General features: G+C 44.8%; 1 protein-coding gene across 4 annotated transcripts in view; it reads right to left on the bottom strand.

Moving 5' to 3' along the window:
* Positions 1–19072, bottom strand: part of IRF2 (interferon regulatory factor 2) — a 103903-nt gene that overhangs the window by 35170 nt on the left and 49661 nt on the right. For 3 of the 4 annotated variants that reach the window (XM_055567427.1, XM_055567428.1, XM_055567429.1), the window contains exon 2: positions 7544–7639. In XM_055567427.1, the coding sequence (XP_055423402.1) occupies positions 7544–7639 (96 nt within the window). The remainder of the gene's footprint in view (positions 1–7543; positions 7640–19072) is intronic. The other variant, XM_055567430.1, reaches the window with a different exon arrangement.

Genomic DNA, 19072 nt, shown 5'->3' with positions numbered 1-19072 from the left:
AGGGAGGAGACATATGTATATACCTATGGCTGATCCATGCTGATGTATGGTAGAAACCAACACAATACTGTGATTATCCTTCAATTAAAAATAAAGAAATTTTTTAAAATTAGGCAACTCTCCAAAGCAATACTCATTTCACTGCTAAAGGGAAGTCGGGGTGTCTGAGGCCATTGTCAGAGACTGAATCTCTCAATCTTCTCATGCAGCCAACAGAAATGAGAGATTTTGTTTTAGGGACTTCCCCTTCCAGGGGTTCAGTTCAGTCGCTCAGTCGTGTCCGACTCTTTGCGACCCCGTGGACTGCAGCACGCCAGGCCTCCCTGTCTGTCACCAACTTTCGTAGTTTACTCAAACTCAGGTTCAGGGATTAGGGTGGTGGCGGGGGGCGGCGGGCGCGGAACAGGTTTGATCCCTGGCTGGGGAAATAAAGATTCCACATGACAGATGGCGTGGCCAAAAATATATAAAATAAAATAAAACAAAATTGAGAAGTTAAAAAAAAAGTTTAAAAAGATTTTGTTCTAATCCCTGTGTCTACTACCCTGCCTGAGGAGAAAGCAACAAATATAAACAAAGATGTACCAATTATGTGAGGATGACACTCTTTTTCTGAAGAAAAGTCCCTCAAGTACAGTTCTTGTCATAGAAGACCTTCTCCATCTCTCTTACATCCCAACTCAAAACTGCTTAAATCAACCCTGGCAAATGTATGACTAGAAACTAGTGCTTTGGAAACAAAATAGTAAAACTACTTATGTGAAACCCAATTTACTTTGCATGTTCACATGGTCTCAGTTTTGGTTCTTGCAACACTTGAAGGAGCTGGGTATATGTTACTATTTCCGCTTTACAGTTAAGGAAACTGAGGAACAGATTTAAATTATCTATTCAAGGAACTCACGGTAATATTAGTAAATATCCAAATTCAGAACCTAGGTCATGTGATCCCATATTCAATCACTAACTCACACTGCCAGTTGTCTCCCAGGGTTTACATTTAGATTTCCTGACCTACAACAGATCCGCTGACTTGGATTCCATGCAGATTAAAGACCAAGAAAACTGTATTTTTTTAAAGCTCTCAAGGTAGGTCTGATCGTTTCTAGGGAGGGGGGGGGGGGGAAATCCCTGCACAATACACTGAAGCAGCAAAGTAAATGTCAGGAGGGATTTCCCACCTCTTTGGTTTCACACAATGAAAGATACAAACGGGCCCCACCGACCCAAAAGGGACTTGATGCCTCCCACAGAACCAATCACAAAGCCTGAACTAAAAATATGTCAGAACATTTGAGGGTTCCCCAGAACTGTTAAAGGGGAAAATTCCATGTATATAAAACGTAGTCAATAAAGAAGAACTGAAAGTGAGAGGTTTTTCATAAAACCCTCCGTGTTCACACTGTATCATCCACTGAGAGAGGGCGGGGTTTCAGGTTGGCCAGTTTCAAAAGGGCGGTGATCTGAAGAGGGTTGAGTGAAACTTTATTTTTTATGGTAGACGAATATCAGAGCACAAAATCACTCAATGCAGTTTTTAACATTCCCAGGGGGAAAAAAAAAACCCATAAATTTATCTCTGAAAGAATTTTTTCTGAAGTACACAACCAGAATCTAAAGGTTTATGCTTAAAGATACAGACCTTTAAAGAATCAGACTCTTGCACTTTTTTATAGATCAAAGGAGATCTGGGGTGACACAATCTGAAATCTCCTGAGACACAAAATTGATTCTGATAAGCAGATCTTTTCAAGCCTGTGTGTGCGCGCAAGCATACATAACTTAGTGATTCAACAACAGCAACAACACACAAACACACACAAACACACACATACCTCCAAATCTAGTCTCCCAGAAATCATGCCCAAATCATGAAACCATGAAAGTAATGACTGAACCTAGCAATCATCCACCATGAATCCCCTTGAAAGGGGCAAGGGACCTAAATAGACATTTTCCCAGGGTGGCTATACACACTGTGTATGGAAGGACTGAACACAACAGCAGGTGTAGAGACCTCTGCCCACCTGTAGGCAGGACAGATGAGCCCGGCTCAAGTTGAGAACATCTGAGATAATTCTGAGCAACGCAGAACAAACATACCTTGACCCCCAAGCGGAATCCAGCCTTCTTATCTCCCACGGCTGCTCCACTCCCCCAATATCTATAAGATGTTCCAGTGTCTCTTGCTATTTTCATTTGGACTTCTCACTGTGTTCTGAGATGGCCTGATATTTACACAAGTACAAGCCTGCTTTCAAAGTGCAGAGCAGGAAAAGGTCGGAATTACCCAATGACCTCCAGGGCTCAGGGAGGGAGCCTTGGCGCCTGGGTCCAGGCAGACCTCCACGGAGAAACAGGAACTTCAATAAGCAGGGTGGGAATCAATCAAAGTGATGAGAACAGTGAACCTGGATGCCGCCTCCTTCCTTCTTCAAGAAATAGCCCAGGGAAACCACAAAATCAAGCATGAGGACAAATCCAGATCAGACCTAGTCTCTTCAACAAGCCAATGGAGAGACAGCAAAAAGGGAGCAGGCGTTGCTCATAGTCAGGAACCAAACACAACCTAGGGGTCTGCTGTGGCTTCTGATGGAACAAATAAATCCTAGAAAGATATCTGGGGAATAGTCAGGTATTCTAAATAGGAACGGGGCAGTAATGGCACTTTAAATGATAACTAATTATGATTAATTTATGATTATCCAATTGGTAATGGTATTGTGAATCCATAAGAAAATGTTCTTGGGTCTTACAGATATACCCAGTCAGAGAGTTGCTTTAGTCACCTCCCAATTAATAGTTATCCAATCTAGATGTGAGTTTTAAATCTAGAAGGGAATTTGCTACATTATTCTTTCTAGTCGTTAGATCATTCAAGCATACTATGTGTATTTGCAAATACTCATAATAAAAAGCAACTGGCCCAAGCCACAGCCACGTTCAGGAGCTAGGTACAATGCTGCTGTGCAAACCTCCTTATTGCTCCTCCAGAGGAATCCAGAGCACCTGTTCCATCAGCCCCTAACCCCTCAAGTATTGGAAACAGGAGATGCAAACAAATTCAAGGCGTTAATTAGCCACCTATCTATCTTCCCTGGTGGCTCAGTGGCAAAGAATCTGCTTGTTAAGCAGGAGACGCAGGTTCGATCCCTGGGTCAGGAAGATCCCTGGGAGAAGGAAATGGCAACCCAATCCAGTATTCTTGCCTGGGAAATCCCATGGACAGAGGAGACTGGGGAGCTCCAGTCCACAGTGTTACAAAGAGTCGGATACAACTGAGCAACAGACTTTCATTCACTTCCCCACCCCTTCATGTATTGGAAGCAGGAGATGGAAACAAATTTAAGGCATTAACTGGCCACCTATTTATCTCTCACTAGGAATGCACTGGGTATGATGGAGTCTCCGTTTGAGAGCAATGTGACCGTCGCCAACCCAGTGTTCTTGAGTCTAATTATCTTAATAGAACAAATACAGAGTCATCGATGTTCCTCCCGTTCAAGTAGCCATCCTTCATCCATTCATTCTCAGCACAAGGTTACTTGGAGCCTCCAGGGTGTCAGGCCTGGCGCTGAGCTCTCAGCAATGGTCAAGACAGCCCTGGTACATGGCCAGCCTGGAGTGCCTCCCCGTGAGCACCCGGAACGACAAAGCCCCGAGGGTGGCACAGCTTTTCTAAGACTCACAACAGCCCTCAGCAGAAGAGAATTGGGGATGACCTCAAACCACTCAAAATACAAGTAGGGATTCTTGGGCTTATGAATGGGCAGGGAATAACAGTGGGGTCTGAGTGAAATATTTTATGCAGACAGCTGAATGCCAGCAAGCCTAAGTTAGCAGAAACCTATGAACAGATGCTCTGGGGAGGTGTGGGTACAGACAGGAAATGCCCCGAGGCCACCCAACATCTACAGTGACCACAGCCACAGGGCGTTTCTGTCTGCATTGGGCTCTCAGGCAGCCCAGGAGCTGCGGGCACAGCATCGTCCTGGGAGGTGCCATCTGCTGCTGCCACTGCCCCCTCTCTGTCCTTCAGCCTGGCCCACGCCCAGCCCAGCAGAGGACAAGGGGGTGGAGGTCTCCTGTCCTTCTGCACCAGGGAAGGCACTCAGGAGCCAAGAGCCAGGTGAGTAAGGCTCCACACGAAGGACTGCCTGAGGGGCGCTAAGTGTTCAGCTGCACCAAGAAGAATCCATTCACTTTCTGGTCCTCTTTAGAGCCCAGTGGATTGCAAGGAGATCAAACCGGTCAATCCCGAAGGAAATCAACTCTACAAATTCATTGGAAGGACTGATGCTGAAGCTGAAGCTCCAATCCTTTGGCCACCTGATGTGAAGAGCCGACGCATTGGAAAAGACCCTGATGCTGGGAAAGACTGAAGGCAGGAGAAGAAGGGGACAACCGAGGATGAGATGGTTGGATGGCTTCACCGACTCAATGGACCTGAATTTGAACAAATTCCAGAGATAGTGGAGGACAGAGGAGCCTGGTGTGCTGCAGTCTATGGGTTTGAAAAGAGTCGGACACAACTTAGCGACTGAACAACAAAATCCAAAATACAAGGACACAGGGGTTTGAGCAAAAGGTATCTTGGTGGACAGCCCAGGTGAAGAAGTAGCTCTGAGAGGGGGTGTAAGCTTCCTTGGCCTGTCATAACAAACTGCCACACACTGAATGGCTTAGCACCACAGAAATGGATCCTATTATTTTTCGGTGGAGGCCAGAATTCCAAAATCAAGACATCAGCAAGCCTCTAAGGAGAATCCTCCCTTGCCTCTTCCAGCTTCCAGTAGATCCAGGTGCTCTTGACTTATGGCTGCAGCACTCTAGTCCCTGCCTCCTTCTCCACTTGGCCTTTCCCTCTGTGGGTGTGTCTTCCTCATCTGTGTCCTTTTTTTTTTTTAAGATTTTTTTTTTAATTTTTATGCAGACCATTATTTTAAAGTCTTCACTGAATATGTTACAATATTGCTTCTGTTCTATGTTTTGGTTTCTTGGCTGCTAGGCATGTGAGCTCTTGGCTCCCTGACCAGGGATTGAACCTACACCCCTTGCACTGGAAGGTGAATTATCTTAACCACTTGACTGCCAGGGAAGTCCCTCTTCTGTGTCTTATAAGGACCCTTGTCACTGGATCAGCCCACCAGGTAATCCAGGATGATCTCATCTCGACATCCTTAAGTTAATTACATCTGCCAAGATCCTTTCTCTAAATAAGGTCACAACCACAGGTTCTGGGGGTCAGGATGTGGACATATCTTTGAGGGGGGCTACCACTCAACCTACTACAGACAACAAACTGCAGTGTATTAAGAGCCCACTTGCAGGAGACGTGGTGATGTTTAAAGCACGCCACTGTGTCAAGCTAGCCAAAACAGGTGGGTGGGTTTTGAAAAGGAAAAAGCAAAGGCAAACAACTGACTTCTCTTCAGAAATCAGGAACATCTGCTTTAATTTCACATCCTAAATCAATATAGGCAATATTACCAATTCTTCAGAATATAATCCTCCTAAACCTATGAGCCTTGATTTCCTTGTCTGCAAAATGACAAAAAAAATCTACCTGATGACTTGTCAAAACTTAACATTCAGAAAACTAAGATCATGGCATCTGGTCCCATCACTGCATGGCAAATGGATGGGGAAACAGTGGAAACAGTGACTTTATTTTTGGGGGCTCCAAAATCACTGAAGATGGTGACTGCAGCCATGAAATTAAAAGATGTTTGCTCTTGGGAAGAAAAGTTATGACCAACCTAGACAGCTTACTAAAAAGCAGAGACATTACTTTGCCAACAAAGGTCCGTCTAGTCAAAGCTATGGTTTTTCCAGTAGTCATGTATGGATGTGAGAGCTGGACTATAAAGAAAGCTGAGCACTGAAGAACTAATGCTTTTGAACTGTGGTGTTGGAGAAGACTCTTGAGAGTCCCTTGGACTGCAAGGAGATCCAACCAGTCCATCCTAAAGGAAATCAGTCCTAAATATTCATTGGAAAGACTGATGCTGAAGCTGAAACTCCAATGCTTTGGCCACCTGATGAGAAGAACTGACTCACTTGAAAAGACCCTGATGCTGGGAAAGATTGAGGGCGGGAGGAGAAGGGGATGACAGAGAATAAGATGATTGGATGGCATTACCGACTCGATGGATCAGGCCTGCTCTGGGAGTGGACAGGGAGGCCTGGCATGCTGCAGTCCATGGGGTCGCAAAGAGTCGGACACGACTGAGCGACTGAACTGAACTGATGACTTGTTTCTTTGGAAGAGGCTAATTACAAAGCCCCTCCAGGATACAAACCTAAAATACTACAGACACAGCAAGGCTGGAAAAATATATCGTTTGCCCTAAGACCTTAGAATATAGGACAGGTCATTTGAAATGAGCATATGCTTTACTTAAAATATTTCTGTTTACTTCTATGCCATCTTGTTTCAGAAGGGACTTATTTAAATAGATACATTCAAATATAATACACATTACATTTAAAATAAATGAAAAAATAGGTAAACGAGGAGGAAGAAAAAAAGAAATAAGATTGAGAGATATCTCTGAAGATAAAAATGAAGTAAGGAGCAATATTCATACAAAAATTAGGCTGAACAATATTTTGTACACTTGTTAGGAGCAGCCACAATCTGGCTGTCAGCTCTCCGCACGTGATGCAAAGGTAAAGCCTGACCTGCTAAATTATTCATCATGTCCTTAAGAAAAACACGGGGAGGTAGAGGAGGAAAAAGACACTTGCTCAGAAGAACCGTAATACTCCTAGTAGTGGGAGAGAAATCTCTCTTGGGCTGTCTTAAAGAAAGTATGCTGTAGTCATTGCTTTTCTAGATTATAACTGAATGTTTCCAGGCGTTCTTTATGTTTACATCCAATGGTTCCTGATTCATCCCCTAAGAGTAAGGATCAACTAAACTGAGGGTTTTGAGGTTGATAAAAGAAAGAAAGTATTTATGTACATATGTGGGAGGGGGTTGTAAAAGACAGAATACTGCTTTTTTCGGACAGGTAGGCACACAAACAGGGTTTCATAATAAAAGTAAAATAAGTTTTTTAAGACAAAAACAAAAGTTGTCTTTACATAGAGAATACTGAAAAGAAAATGAATATGCTCCTTTCCCAATAGAAAGCCCTAGAGTTTCCATGTCCTCCAATCCTAGAAAACCAGGAGAAGCAAGAAAGAATATTCAGAGATGGAGAAGGGTAAGAAGCACTGAATAGAAGCACTGAAATAGAAATAGAAATAGAAATAGGAAGCCAGATGCTTCCCACAACAGTCATCCATGAGACCAGAGCCTTAACTCAGGGTCGAGGCTACAGTCTGAAGTGATGATAAATCTTTTTTATGATTCTTTGATATTTTCATAATCACTTTTGCTTGGTTGGTTTTTGTAATAAATAAGCATACTATTTTGAACACAAAGAACAATTTTACTTGGGGTAGTTCACACGCAGCTGCTTTTAGTAGGGATCTCTCTCTCACAGACACACACACACACACTCACATACATACACACACACACGCACACACTTACCTTGCTAAGCCACTTCAGCCCTGGTATCATATTTGAGTTGATCTGTTCTTCCAGCCATGGGCGCATACGCATCCTTTCCACCGGCATGGTGTCTTTCTGAAGAAGAGCAAACACAACATCAGGCATTTCTGCTGCTCACTGTCATATCCGCAGATGAAGTCTGACACCATGCCTGACCGACTGTATACTCCTCTTCCTCAAAATCGCACAGCTTATATATACCCGGGGCCGGGGGGCTATGAGAGTATATTAGGGGCTTTGCCCTGAAGCGTCCTGCCCCACTCATTCCTGAGGGGCTGTCTCCGTGGGGCGATGGTGAGTGAGGGCCACCACGCCTGCTCTCAGCTAAGAGGGTCCCATGATGAAGAAACGCAGCCAGTCAGAGGGCTCAGATACCTAACACTTGGGGTTTGCGCATGCGTGCTCAGTAGCGGCCAAGTTTTTGTGACCCTATGGACGTAGCCTGCCAGGATCCTCTGTCCATGGGATTATCCAGGTAAGAATACTGTAATGGGTTGCCATTCCCTTCTCCAGGGGATCTTCCTAACCAGGGATCAAACCTGCATTTCCTGTGTTTCTGGCATCGGCAGGCAGATTCTCTACCACTGTACCACCTGGGAAACCCTAAGGCTAGGTTTTACCCCCTCCCAACCCGGCTGTGTTTACGGCAGATACCTTCAGTGTATCAGGTACCCAGAGGACCAGTGTTTTACAAGTATCCTTTGGCATCATCTTTTATTTAAGAGCCAAGGGTGGACACAGCCATTCCTTTGGGATATCTGAGTTATTGACAAGCTTCGAAATCCCAACACGGGCATGTTTCGGCAAGCTCTTAAGGTATCAGTTCATTTGGTTTCAAGGTCTTTCACCAATTAGCCATCCCCTCCTAATGTAGTCTGTCTTCCCGCAGAGCACACCAGCCTCCTGCTCTGGCTTCAGCATCACTTTTATGTGAAAGCATCTCTTATTCAGAGTGCTCCCTCAAGGATCTTTCTTCACTGCTACCGGCCCCCTCTGACCTGGGGTCACCTTTCCTCCACCAGCCCACAAAACACCCCTCCCTCCTCCTTCCAGATGCATTTCTACACAGTCTATCCCTTGCCCACCTAAATATACCCAGAGCGGGATCACTCATTTATCTTCAGCCTATTTACACACAAGTCTGCATTCGATCCAAAAGCAGAGACAATGGCGACCACGTCTCCAATTCCACAGGACATCATGGACGGTAGGACATGACACTCTTCAACCCTTGGCTGCCTCATCTATCCTTGGCTCATTTTCTCCTCCAGAAATGAGCTCTGGATATTCTGTTCCGATGACTTTGGGCTAGGATGATCACAGTCTCAGTAACGCTCTCTTCCAGCTCGCAAAGGACTTCCTGTCTCCTCTGTGCCCAGCCCGCAGCTTGCACCAGAGGGCAAGCATCACTACGAGCCACCTGGAGCTGCACTCTCTGCCCGTAAAGCCTATTTCGACTCTAGAATTAAGCCTAGCCCTTGCCTTTCCCTTGGACCTTTTCCCCACTTCTGACCCACTCGCTGTCGCAGACACCGCCTCCTCCTTGCTCCTCTTTCCCGGCCTCGCCAATCCTGAGCCATTCTCCAAGATCCAGTCTCCGCCCTCCTCCCCACAAGGCCTCCCAGACATGCCAGCTGCAAGAATCCCTCCTCCTCCACGTCCCACAATGCCCACGATCTTGTACTGCTCATCGGAAAATCAAACATTGCTATAGGGCAGCTATTCTAAGGTTGTGTTTATTCTTACTAACTCTTACCTTTTTAAACGGAAACTTCTCAGCTGTGCCCACCCTCTCCTCTTTCCAAAGAGTAACTTCACTGAGAGCAGGAACTCCAGCTCTCATAGGTCTTTGGATAATCCTACAAAACCTAAATGCAGCCGTGCCCTCCAAGAGATGTGCAATACAAGGACCAGTTCTGAAGGTCAGCCAAGATGGGGTCACCACGGCAGGCTGGCCCTGTCCACTCATCTGGTGGCTTCAGGAATGAGAGGAACCATAGGGACACCCCGAAAGGACGTGGGAGAGCCACAGGGAGCCCCACATGGCTGCTCTGAATGGGTCTCAAGCTGTTCCAATCACTCGCTCCTCCATTCACAGGTCATATATCAAGAGTGATGCTCCAGGAACAGGAAGGAAGGAGATGGTCCCTGCCACCTAGGGACTCCTGGTCTAGCAGGAGACAGGGGACAAGACAATTCCCACAGCCCAGGGTGCCTCCTGTGTACAGAATGATAAGGAGAGAGTTCTGGAAGCATGGGGGAAAGCTGTCCATATTAGATCTACTGGGTGACCAAGCATGGCGAAGGCTCTGCCCAGCTGACCCTGCAGATCCTCCTTCTTAAAAGGATCTCAAGACACAGAGAGGGGGCAGGCAGGTCTGGGCAGTAGAGAGGGGTGAGGAGGCATGGATACAAGGTGACAGCGCTTCTGAGGGGACAAGATGAAAGCAGAACCGCTGTGGCCCAGGAACCTCTGCAGCCCTACCTTAGCTCAGCAACACGGAAACATGCCCCTGCTTTCCATCTGTAATTTATAACATGTTCCTCCCCTGTATTTTTTTTTTTTTTACAAACAACCCATTTAGGAAAAAATGGTCACCTGAAATAAGGCAAAAAACTTTCTATCTTTAAAGCCTGTGTGGGGAAATACAATCAATCTTCATTATTCGAGGATTTCATATTTGCAAATGTACCTACTCACTAAGTATTTCTATCACCCAAATTGATCCTTGGGGTGTTCCCTGGCCCTTCACAGACATGCCCAGAGATGTGGAAATCCTGAGTCAGCAGGTCCACACGCTCCCAACTAAGGTGAAACCGGTGACATCCTGCCTTCTTATTTCAGCTCTCACACTATAAATACGTGTCCTTTTCACAGTCTATCCAGTGCAACATTTTTCACATTTTCCTGCCTTTTTGTCGGTGATTTTGCCATTTAAAATGGCCCCCAGAGTGGGCTATCTGAAACGCTGTCAACCATCTCTAAGTGCAAGAAGGCTGTGACGTGACTTTTAGAGAAAATATGTGTGTGAGATAAACTTCCTTCAGGCACGAGTTACTGCTTGTTGTCTACAAGATGTAATAAATATGGAGTCTTTAAAACAGAAGCACGTAAAACAAGATTACATATCAATGAGTTGATGAAAATGTGATCAGAGGCTCACAGGAACCTAATGTCTTTGGAGAAGAGGGAAATGCAGACACAGACACATAGAGAGAGGCTGCTTCCCAGGTGGCTCTGTGGAACAATCTGCCGCAATGCAGGAGGCGCAGAAGATGTGGGTTCGATCCCTGGGTCAGGAAGATCCCCTGGAGGAGGAAATGGCAGCCCACTCCAGTATTCTTGCCTGGAGAATCCCATGGACAGAGGAGCCTGGTGGGCTACACAGCCTATGAAGTGAAGTGAAGTAGCTCAGTCGTGTCCGACTCTTTGTGATCCCATGGACTGTAGTCTACCAGGCTTCTCTGTCCATGGGATTTTCCAGGTAAGAGTATTGGAGTGGGTTGCCATTTCCTTCTCTAGGAGATCTTCCTGACTCAGGGATTGAACTCAGGTCTCCTGCATTGCAGGCAGACACTTTACCCTCTGAGCCACCAGGGAAGCCACACAGCCTATAGGGACTTGCATAGAGTCAGACACAACTGAGTGACTGAGCATACACACACACACACACACACACACAGAAGCCCACGTGCAGACACAGTCACAGGGGGCAGACAGCCATGTGAGGACAGAGGCAGAGACTGGAGTGATGCAGCCACAAGCCAAGGACTGCGTGCAACCACCAGAAGCTGGAAGAGGCCAGGAACGACCCTCCCCTGGAGGTTTAAGAGGGAGAACAGCCCTACAAACACTTTAACCTGGGGCTTCCAGCTTTCAGAACTGTAAGAGAATAGATTCCTGTTGAAGTCACACAATTTGTGGTACTTTGTTATGGCCACCTTAGGAAACTTAATGCAGAAGATGCTCTGAGTCAGGTGACAGGTCTCCTGGTCTGTCTATAGTTAAAGGAAGATGGGACAGCAGACAGTGCAAAAACCCCAGGGGCAGGAGGACCAGCTGCAGAAGGTAGTCAACAACAGGGTGATGTCAGAGACAGGCTGACCCCCACAGGCCTGCAAAACCATGCTTAGGATTTTGGTCATCATCCCAAGAGTGAAGAGAAAACTAGAGATTTATACCAACCAATGATATTATCAGTGTTGTGAACAGTAAAGATAAGAGCTGATTATAAAACCTAGACCAAGGCTCCACCAACGTTAACGCACATACAAATCTCAATTCAGGAGGTCTAGGGGAGCCCTGGGATTCTCAATTTCTAACAAGCTCATAGGTCATTGGATCACACTCTGAAGAGCAAGGCTCCAGACTCACTTGGTTCTTCTGCGAAGAGTCTGGTTCTTGCTACAAAGTCTGGTCATCCCAGCAGACAGCCCCCTCCACTAGTCTCTGTGCGTCATGTTCTGCAGCGTCATCTATCTGTTGACCCAGGCCATTTACATACGTCTTTCTAACAAGGATGTAGCTCAGCCAAACCTCAGTGTTTACCGCTCACCTAGCCAAACTCGATGGAAATCCCACATATAGAAACTGTTCTAAATCTTTAGTCAGGACTGTCATAAATTATAAGCAGATTTTTAGGAAAAGCAAATACAGCAAGTATCCGATCAGAGTAGGGAAAACTCTATTATCAAGTGCTTCACTTATTTCAGGTTCCATGGTGTTGTGTGTGTGTGTGTGTGTGTGTGTGTTTTAACAGCTAAGACATCCCTGATGATACACAATGAAAGCTAACCCTCTTACACGGAAGCACTTCCTCTTTCTTACTTGATTTTAGAGCCTGGCTCCCCCTCCCACACACTAAACAGGTAATGAATTACCAGTGGTCTTGCCACATGATTGAGAATAAAAAGGTTGCCATTTGACATAGATTTCTCATGACTATCAGAGGCTGAGTTTGCATCTGTGAAAGGAAGGGAAGGTGGAACTCAACATTGATCTAGCACAGGCCTACGAGGCACGTGCTTTCCAGCTTCCATCGGTGAAATTCAAGGAGCTAGCTGGGTCTTCCTTCTCTGGTGCACGTTTCCCTTGGGCACAAACACTCAAGCCACAGGAAACCTGAACAGAGCTGAAAAAGTCAGGGAACTCGACAGGGAAGACAAAGAGGTGCTATTTTTGCCAAGAGGACCAAAATACATCAGGAACTTGGACCTTTGTGTTCCAGTTCTGACTTTGTTAACTACTGTGCGTCCCTGGGTCGGTCACCCAGTCTCTCCGGTGGACACTTTAATCATCTAGAAAAAGGAGGAGTTTCACAAAGATAATTTCCAAGGTTATCTGTGACTCTAGGAATCCTTTTGTAACATAAAGGCTCATAATCTGATTTAACTTTTTTTGTAAGCTTCATTTCCTGTACACAGTGCATTAAAAGTGAAAAACTTAAATTTTATGCTTCTATAAACCTAAACATGGACTTCCCTGGTGGCTAAGATGGTAAAGAATCTGCCTGCAATACAGGAGACCCAGGTTTGATCCCTGGGTCAGGAAGATCCTCTGGTGAAGGGAATGGCTACCCATTCTAGTATTCTCACCTGGAGAATTCCATGGACAGAGGAGCCTGACGGGCTACAGTCCACGGGTGGCAAAAGAGACGGACACGACTGAGTGACTACACTTTCAAACCTAAAATATGAAGCATCTACCCTCAAACTTGACTTTGAAAAATCAGCTATCCTAACATCTTTGAGATTTGGGGTTGGGATCATCTTTGAAACCATGGCATTGATTATAAATCAATTTCGTGCACGACAAGTATTTAGAATATGACGGGCACCAGGGCTGCTACATAAAGGCACAAGAGCTGTCCACTGTGTTTCAAGGAACAAACTCACATCCCCCAGGAGGCTGACAATACTGACTCTGGTCCTGATTAGTGCCACTAACCGAGATCTTGAATTTTAACCTAAATAACTGCAGTTTGGCTCTTAGAATAGTAGGCCACTTACTAAGCACTTACTAGATGCTAGCCATGAAAACCAGGGTTTTCTGGGAGCTTCTCACTTCTCTTCAACCCCAGAAGGTAGGGCCTTTATCACCCATATTTTAGATGAGGGGATAGGTTGGGGAACTGCCCAGGAACCCAGACTCTCGTTCAGGTCTGTCTGCAATGCCCAGGCTCAGAAACCCTAACATCTGTCTTCCTCTTGCTGCAGAAAACACTCGGATGGTCTTTTAACTGTTCTACTTACAGAGACTTTTCCAACCCCTCTCTGATTTGCATACCACTGACATGTTAATCATCCTAAAACACCACTTAAATCATGTTAATGTTCAGTACCAGAGACTTCTAATGTCCTTGCTGGATTTAGAGAATAAAACTCTGGGCTGAGAGAGGGGGGTTGCTTCTGGTAATAGCATGGTAGGTAATTCAGACCTAACTCCCCTAGTGAATAACTAGGAAACCTGAACAAAGCGTGTTTTTCAAAATACGGTTAGAAACATCAGAGAACTAACGAGGTGGTAAAGAATTAGGAGGCAAGATCTGGGGGAAGGAAGGAACACAGGAAGTTAAGCCTGATATTTGGGGCTGCTCTTCTCCAAGCCTAGGAGCAACTGCTGAACCCAGAGAGGAAGCTGCAGGCCTTTGAAGCTGAGCAGGGCTGTGGACACTTCCAGTGACCAGGGGCATAAGAACTGAAGTCAGGAGCCAGCTAGGAAAAGGCATAAGAACTGAAGTCAGGAGCCAGCTAGGCAAAGGGAGTCCGGGGAACTCCCCACTCCCAAACACAAAAGTCCTGTAAAGTGTAAAACGAAATAGAAACAGACTAGCCTCAAACACTAAAGCCTGGCTTTTTGATCAATCTCAAGCCTTGATCAAATTGAAATGATCTGGAACTACCTGAAGTCACCTCAAAACATATCTTGAGGAAAGATAGCATTATCCTAAGATTTATATTCTATCTGGTACTTTTCAGATACAACGGCCAGCATTCAATCAATACAGCTAGGAATCCGAGGATGGAAGACAACAAAATAGAAAACCAAGGAAAGTAGTAAACAATAGAAACGGACCAATAGGGACACATACGCAGACTTTAGACAGAACTAATGGATACACAGACACCAGTGTTTCCAGACATAGCCTTTAAACAACTATGCTTAACACAGGAAATAAAAGACACGATGGAAAATTTTTTCAGAGAACTGAACACTGTAAAACTGGAAATTCTACACTAAAGGATAACTACTGATCATTTCAAAGTAAGAATTCAGTGGATGAGTTTACCAACACATTTGACATCAGTGGGGGAAAAATGTGAACCAGAAGACAAAACAGACACAAATAAAGCACTGAGACAAAAGAGTGGGATATGTGTAATAAAGGATCAAAAATCCATAGCACTGATAGATTGTACTTTAAACCTAAAAAGTTCTGGTGGTTTAGTAGCTAAGTTGTGTCTGACTCTTTTGTGACCCCATGGACTATATGTAGCCTACCAGGCTCCTCTGTCCGTGGGATTCTGTCCATGGGATCCTCCAGGCAAGAATACTGGAGTGGGTTGCCATTTCCTTCTCCAGAGGATCTTCCCAACCCAGGAATCAAACCCGGGTCCCCTGCATTGCAGGTAGATGATTTCAGAGCTACGAGGGAAGCCCAAAAGATCTAAATATTGGTAGTTGGAAGTTCTACAAAACTAAGAGAGAAGAATGAGGCAGAAGCAATATTTCAAGAGACAGTGATCAATTACCATCTAACCACAAATTTATACTCACTGCTGCTGCTGCTAAGTCACTTCAGTGGTGTCCAACTCTGTGCGACCCCATAGATAGCAGTCCACCAGGCTCTGCCATCCCTGGGATTCTCTTATACTCACTACAGATCCCAAACTGACTACTATAAATAAAGCCACACCTAGGCATAGTGTAGTACCTTTGATGAAAACCAAAAACAGAGAAAAATCTTAAAATCAGCAGAAGGAAAACAGGTTCTTAAAGAAGAAAAAAAAAGCTCATGATCTTCAAAAAACACAAAACCCAGAAGCCTTATAGTGACTACTCAACAGAAACCATGGAACACAAAGATAATGGAAAAGATGCCTTTAAAGCTCCTGAAGTAGGACTTCCCTGGCGGTCCAATGGTTGGGACTCTGCATTTCCACTGCGTGGGGTGTGGGTTCAGCCCCTGGCTGGGGAATTAGGATCCCCGCATGCTGTGTGTTGGGACCAAAACAATTAAGTTAAAATAAATTTTAAAAAGCACCCAAAGAAAATAATTGCTCTTTTTAAATGTTAAATACTGTGAAAATTTCCTTCAGGATGAAGAGGAAATAAAGGCATGTTCACTTAGAGGCAAACCTAGAGATCTTCCACCAGCAGCCCCGCCAAACATCAGTTCCCAGTTATAGCATCACAGACGGTGGGTCACAGCGTGGTAAGAGGGCAGGCAAAAGCCTGGGAGCGAAGTTGCTGATAAGCACAGGGCTTAACTTGGAGGCTGTGTCACAGAAGCCAATCACAGTGGTGCCCTGCCCCATCGCTTCTGCAGCTGCATCATTTGTTTTAAATATGCCTGTGCAGGCTGCTGCTTCTCCTCACATAGCCACGTGCCAGCCCGACATAAATGTCACCCTCCCGACAAAAGCCAACTCGAGTCCGTTTTCACCCATTAACCCTCTCTCACAGTTCTAACCACTGGACCCTCTCCCCCTATGGATGTACTGTCTGTGATATCCATTCATCCAGGGTACCACCAAATATTTATTCAACACACATTATTACGAGGAACTGTCTGCTAAATGCTGAGGAGAATTCAAAGACGTGTAAGACATGATCACTACCCTCGAGGAATTAGTAAATTAACTGGGGGCATGAGATATAAATTACATAAAGCTACCTAATAATACTATAATTATCATAACAAAAGACTGCAATAGAGATCAGAAGGCAGTGGGTGATTAAATGCCAACTAGGTGAACTAGTTCATAAATCATTATTAGATGGGTTCCTAAGCGAAAGCTTTATGGTAGAGAAAGAGTTTACAGGGTAGGGCGGGATCACTTACGTAGACAGAAGACTGCAAGCCAAGTCAGGCAGGTAAGCGCTGGTGTTTATGGCCAAAGCAGAACTAAGAAAGGCCTCTTTGCTGATGTGGACAGAGCAACTGATTCACGTATCAACATGGGGCAGCTTCATAAGAGTCAGCCAGTGTTGAGAAGCACAGACTGGATAGTTCACATATTAATACATTCATCGCAAACCCTCACAATCGCCCTTGTCAGTGAAGTATTACTATCCCCATTGCAGCCATGAAATTAAAAGACGCTTATGACCAACCTAGATAGCATATTCAAAAGCAGAGACATTACTTTGCCAACAAAGGTCCGTCTAGTCAAACCCATGGCTTTTCCTGTGGTCATATATGGATGTGAGAGTTGGACTGTGAAGAAGGCTGAGCGCTGAAGAATTGATGCTTTTGAACTGTGGTGTTGGAGAAGACTCTTGAGAGTCCCTTGGACAGAAAGGAGATCCACCCAGTCCATTCTGAAGGAGATCAGCCCTGGGATTTCTTTGGAAGGAATGATGCTAAAGCTGAAACTCCGGTACTTTGGTCACCTCATGCGAAGAGTTGACTCATTGGAAAAGACTCTGATGCTGGGAGGGATTGGGGACAGGAGGAGAAGGGGACGACAGAGGATGAGATGGCTGGATGGCATCACTGACTCAATGGACGTGAGTCTCAGTGAACTCCGGGAGTTGGTGATGGACAGAGAGGCCTGGCGTGCTGCAATTCATGGGGTCGCAAAGAGTTGGACACGACTGAGCGACTGATCTGATCTGATCTGATCTCTGATCCCTATTTTAGAGATGAGGGAAAGCCTAGCTTACAAAGGTACATTAAAAAAAAAAAGTGTCCAAGTCACCCAAGCCCCCAGATTTGAATCTGGGAACCAAGATTTGAATTCAGGTCTTGCTGGAGGCTCTCAAATGCCCCACTAGACACTGGGCTTGTTTGCAGGATTACTGAAAAGTCCTGAATGGCCACATTTCATCATGAACCAAGCACCACTCCACACATGAAGGCAAGGAAGCCAGTGGCCAGAGCTACTGCTCTGTTGAGGATGGTGGCTGTGCGGAAAAGGAAAACACACGAGTGGGGACACACTCGTAGGAATATAATATAGCAATTTTTAGTGGTGATTTCTCTTGGATATATAGTAGTCCTTCCCAAAATGTAAGTTCCTCTTACATGACATCCTATGCTCCTCATATTGACTTTTATGTACCTTTTGAAAAAAAATAAGAATTTCAGTTCAAAATTATGTGAACTTAGAGGAAGTTGGAATTGAAAATTAAAAATCACCATCACAATGACTGTTATCATCATCATCTTTATCCTCATCACACTGGTTCAAGGCCTTATGTAGAATGAGATACCAATGCTAATAACACACATTTATACTTTGCTATACTTTCTCTTCACCTATAGCAGCACCCCAACCTGTATGTGCAATTATCCGGAGAATCAAAAAAAAAAAAAAAAAAAAAAAGATTCTCTGGCCCCATCCTAGAACTACTGAATAAGAATCTCCAGGACTTAAGAATCATTTATTTATTTTTTTTAATTTTTTATTTTGTATTGAGGTATAGTCGATTAACAGTACTAAGACAGTTTCAGGGACTGTCAGGGACTCAGTCATATACACATATACATGTATGGTGGGCTGCCGTCTATGGGGTCACACAGAGTCGGACATGACTGAAGTGACTTAGCATAGCATAGCATAGCATGCTCCCCTAAATTCCCCTCCCATCCAGGCTGCCACATAACACTGAACAGAGTTTCATGCATTATACAGTAGGTCCTTGCTGGTTATCTATTTTAAATAGAGCACTGTATACCTGTCCATCCCAAACTCCCTAACTATCCCTTCCCCACACCCCCATACCCTCCCTCCCCGGCAACAATAAGTTCATTTTCTAAGTCTGTGAGTCAAGAATGTTATTTTTTATTATCCTAGGATACTTTTTATGCAGGTAAGTGTATGTAGTAATACATATACTTATCATATGGTTACTAAACAACTGAGTCATGGGAAAACTGGGAGGCCAAAGGTGAATAGATTTCCTCATCAATGGAATACAACCGCATATGAAATTAAAAGTCTAAATACCTCTAAGTACCGCAGAGCCAGTTTCCCATACTGAGAATTATCCAAACTACCGTTTTGCATATTCACCACTGCACACCCGCAAATTTCTTATTAGGCATGTTTTCTATAACCTTTTAGAAGACATTACCAGAGCTCCTTTACAAAAATCTCCCTGTTTCTGACCACAAACTACCCTGGCACCTGAAACAGGGCAATTTAGCCTCTGAATCACAACCGTAAGCTGACAGAGAAATTGACCTACAGCCTCCACACATGTGCTCGAAAGACACCAAAATATCTCTGGTTTTCAGTACTGCAGGTGAGCCAACGGTCATTCTACAAAACAGTTCTCAA

Source organism: Bubalus kerabau, chromosome 2 (genome assembly GCF_029407905.1).
Source record: "Bubalus kerabau isolate K-KA32 ecotype Philippines breed swamp buffalo chromosome 2, PCC_UOA_SB_1v2, whole genome shotgun sequence".
NCBI lineage: Eukaryota > Metazoa > Chordata > Mammalia > Artiodactyla > Bovidae > Bubalus > Bubalus kerabau.
The sequence above is the reverse complement of the archived record's forward strand: the minus strand, read 5'-3'. Positions and strand labels throughout refer to the sequence as shown.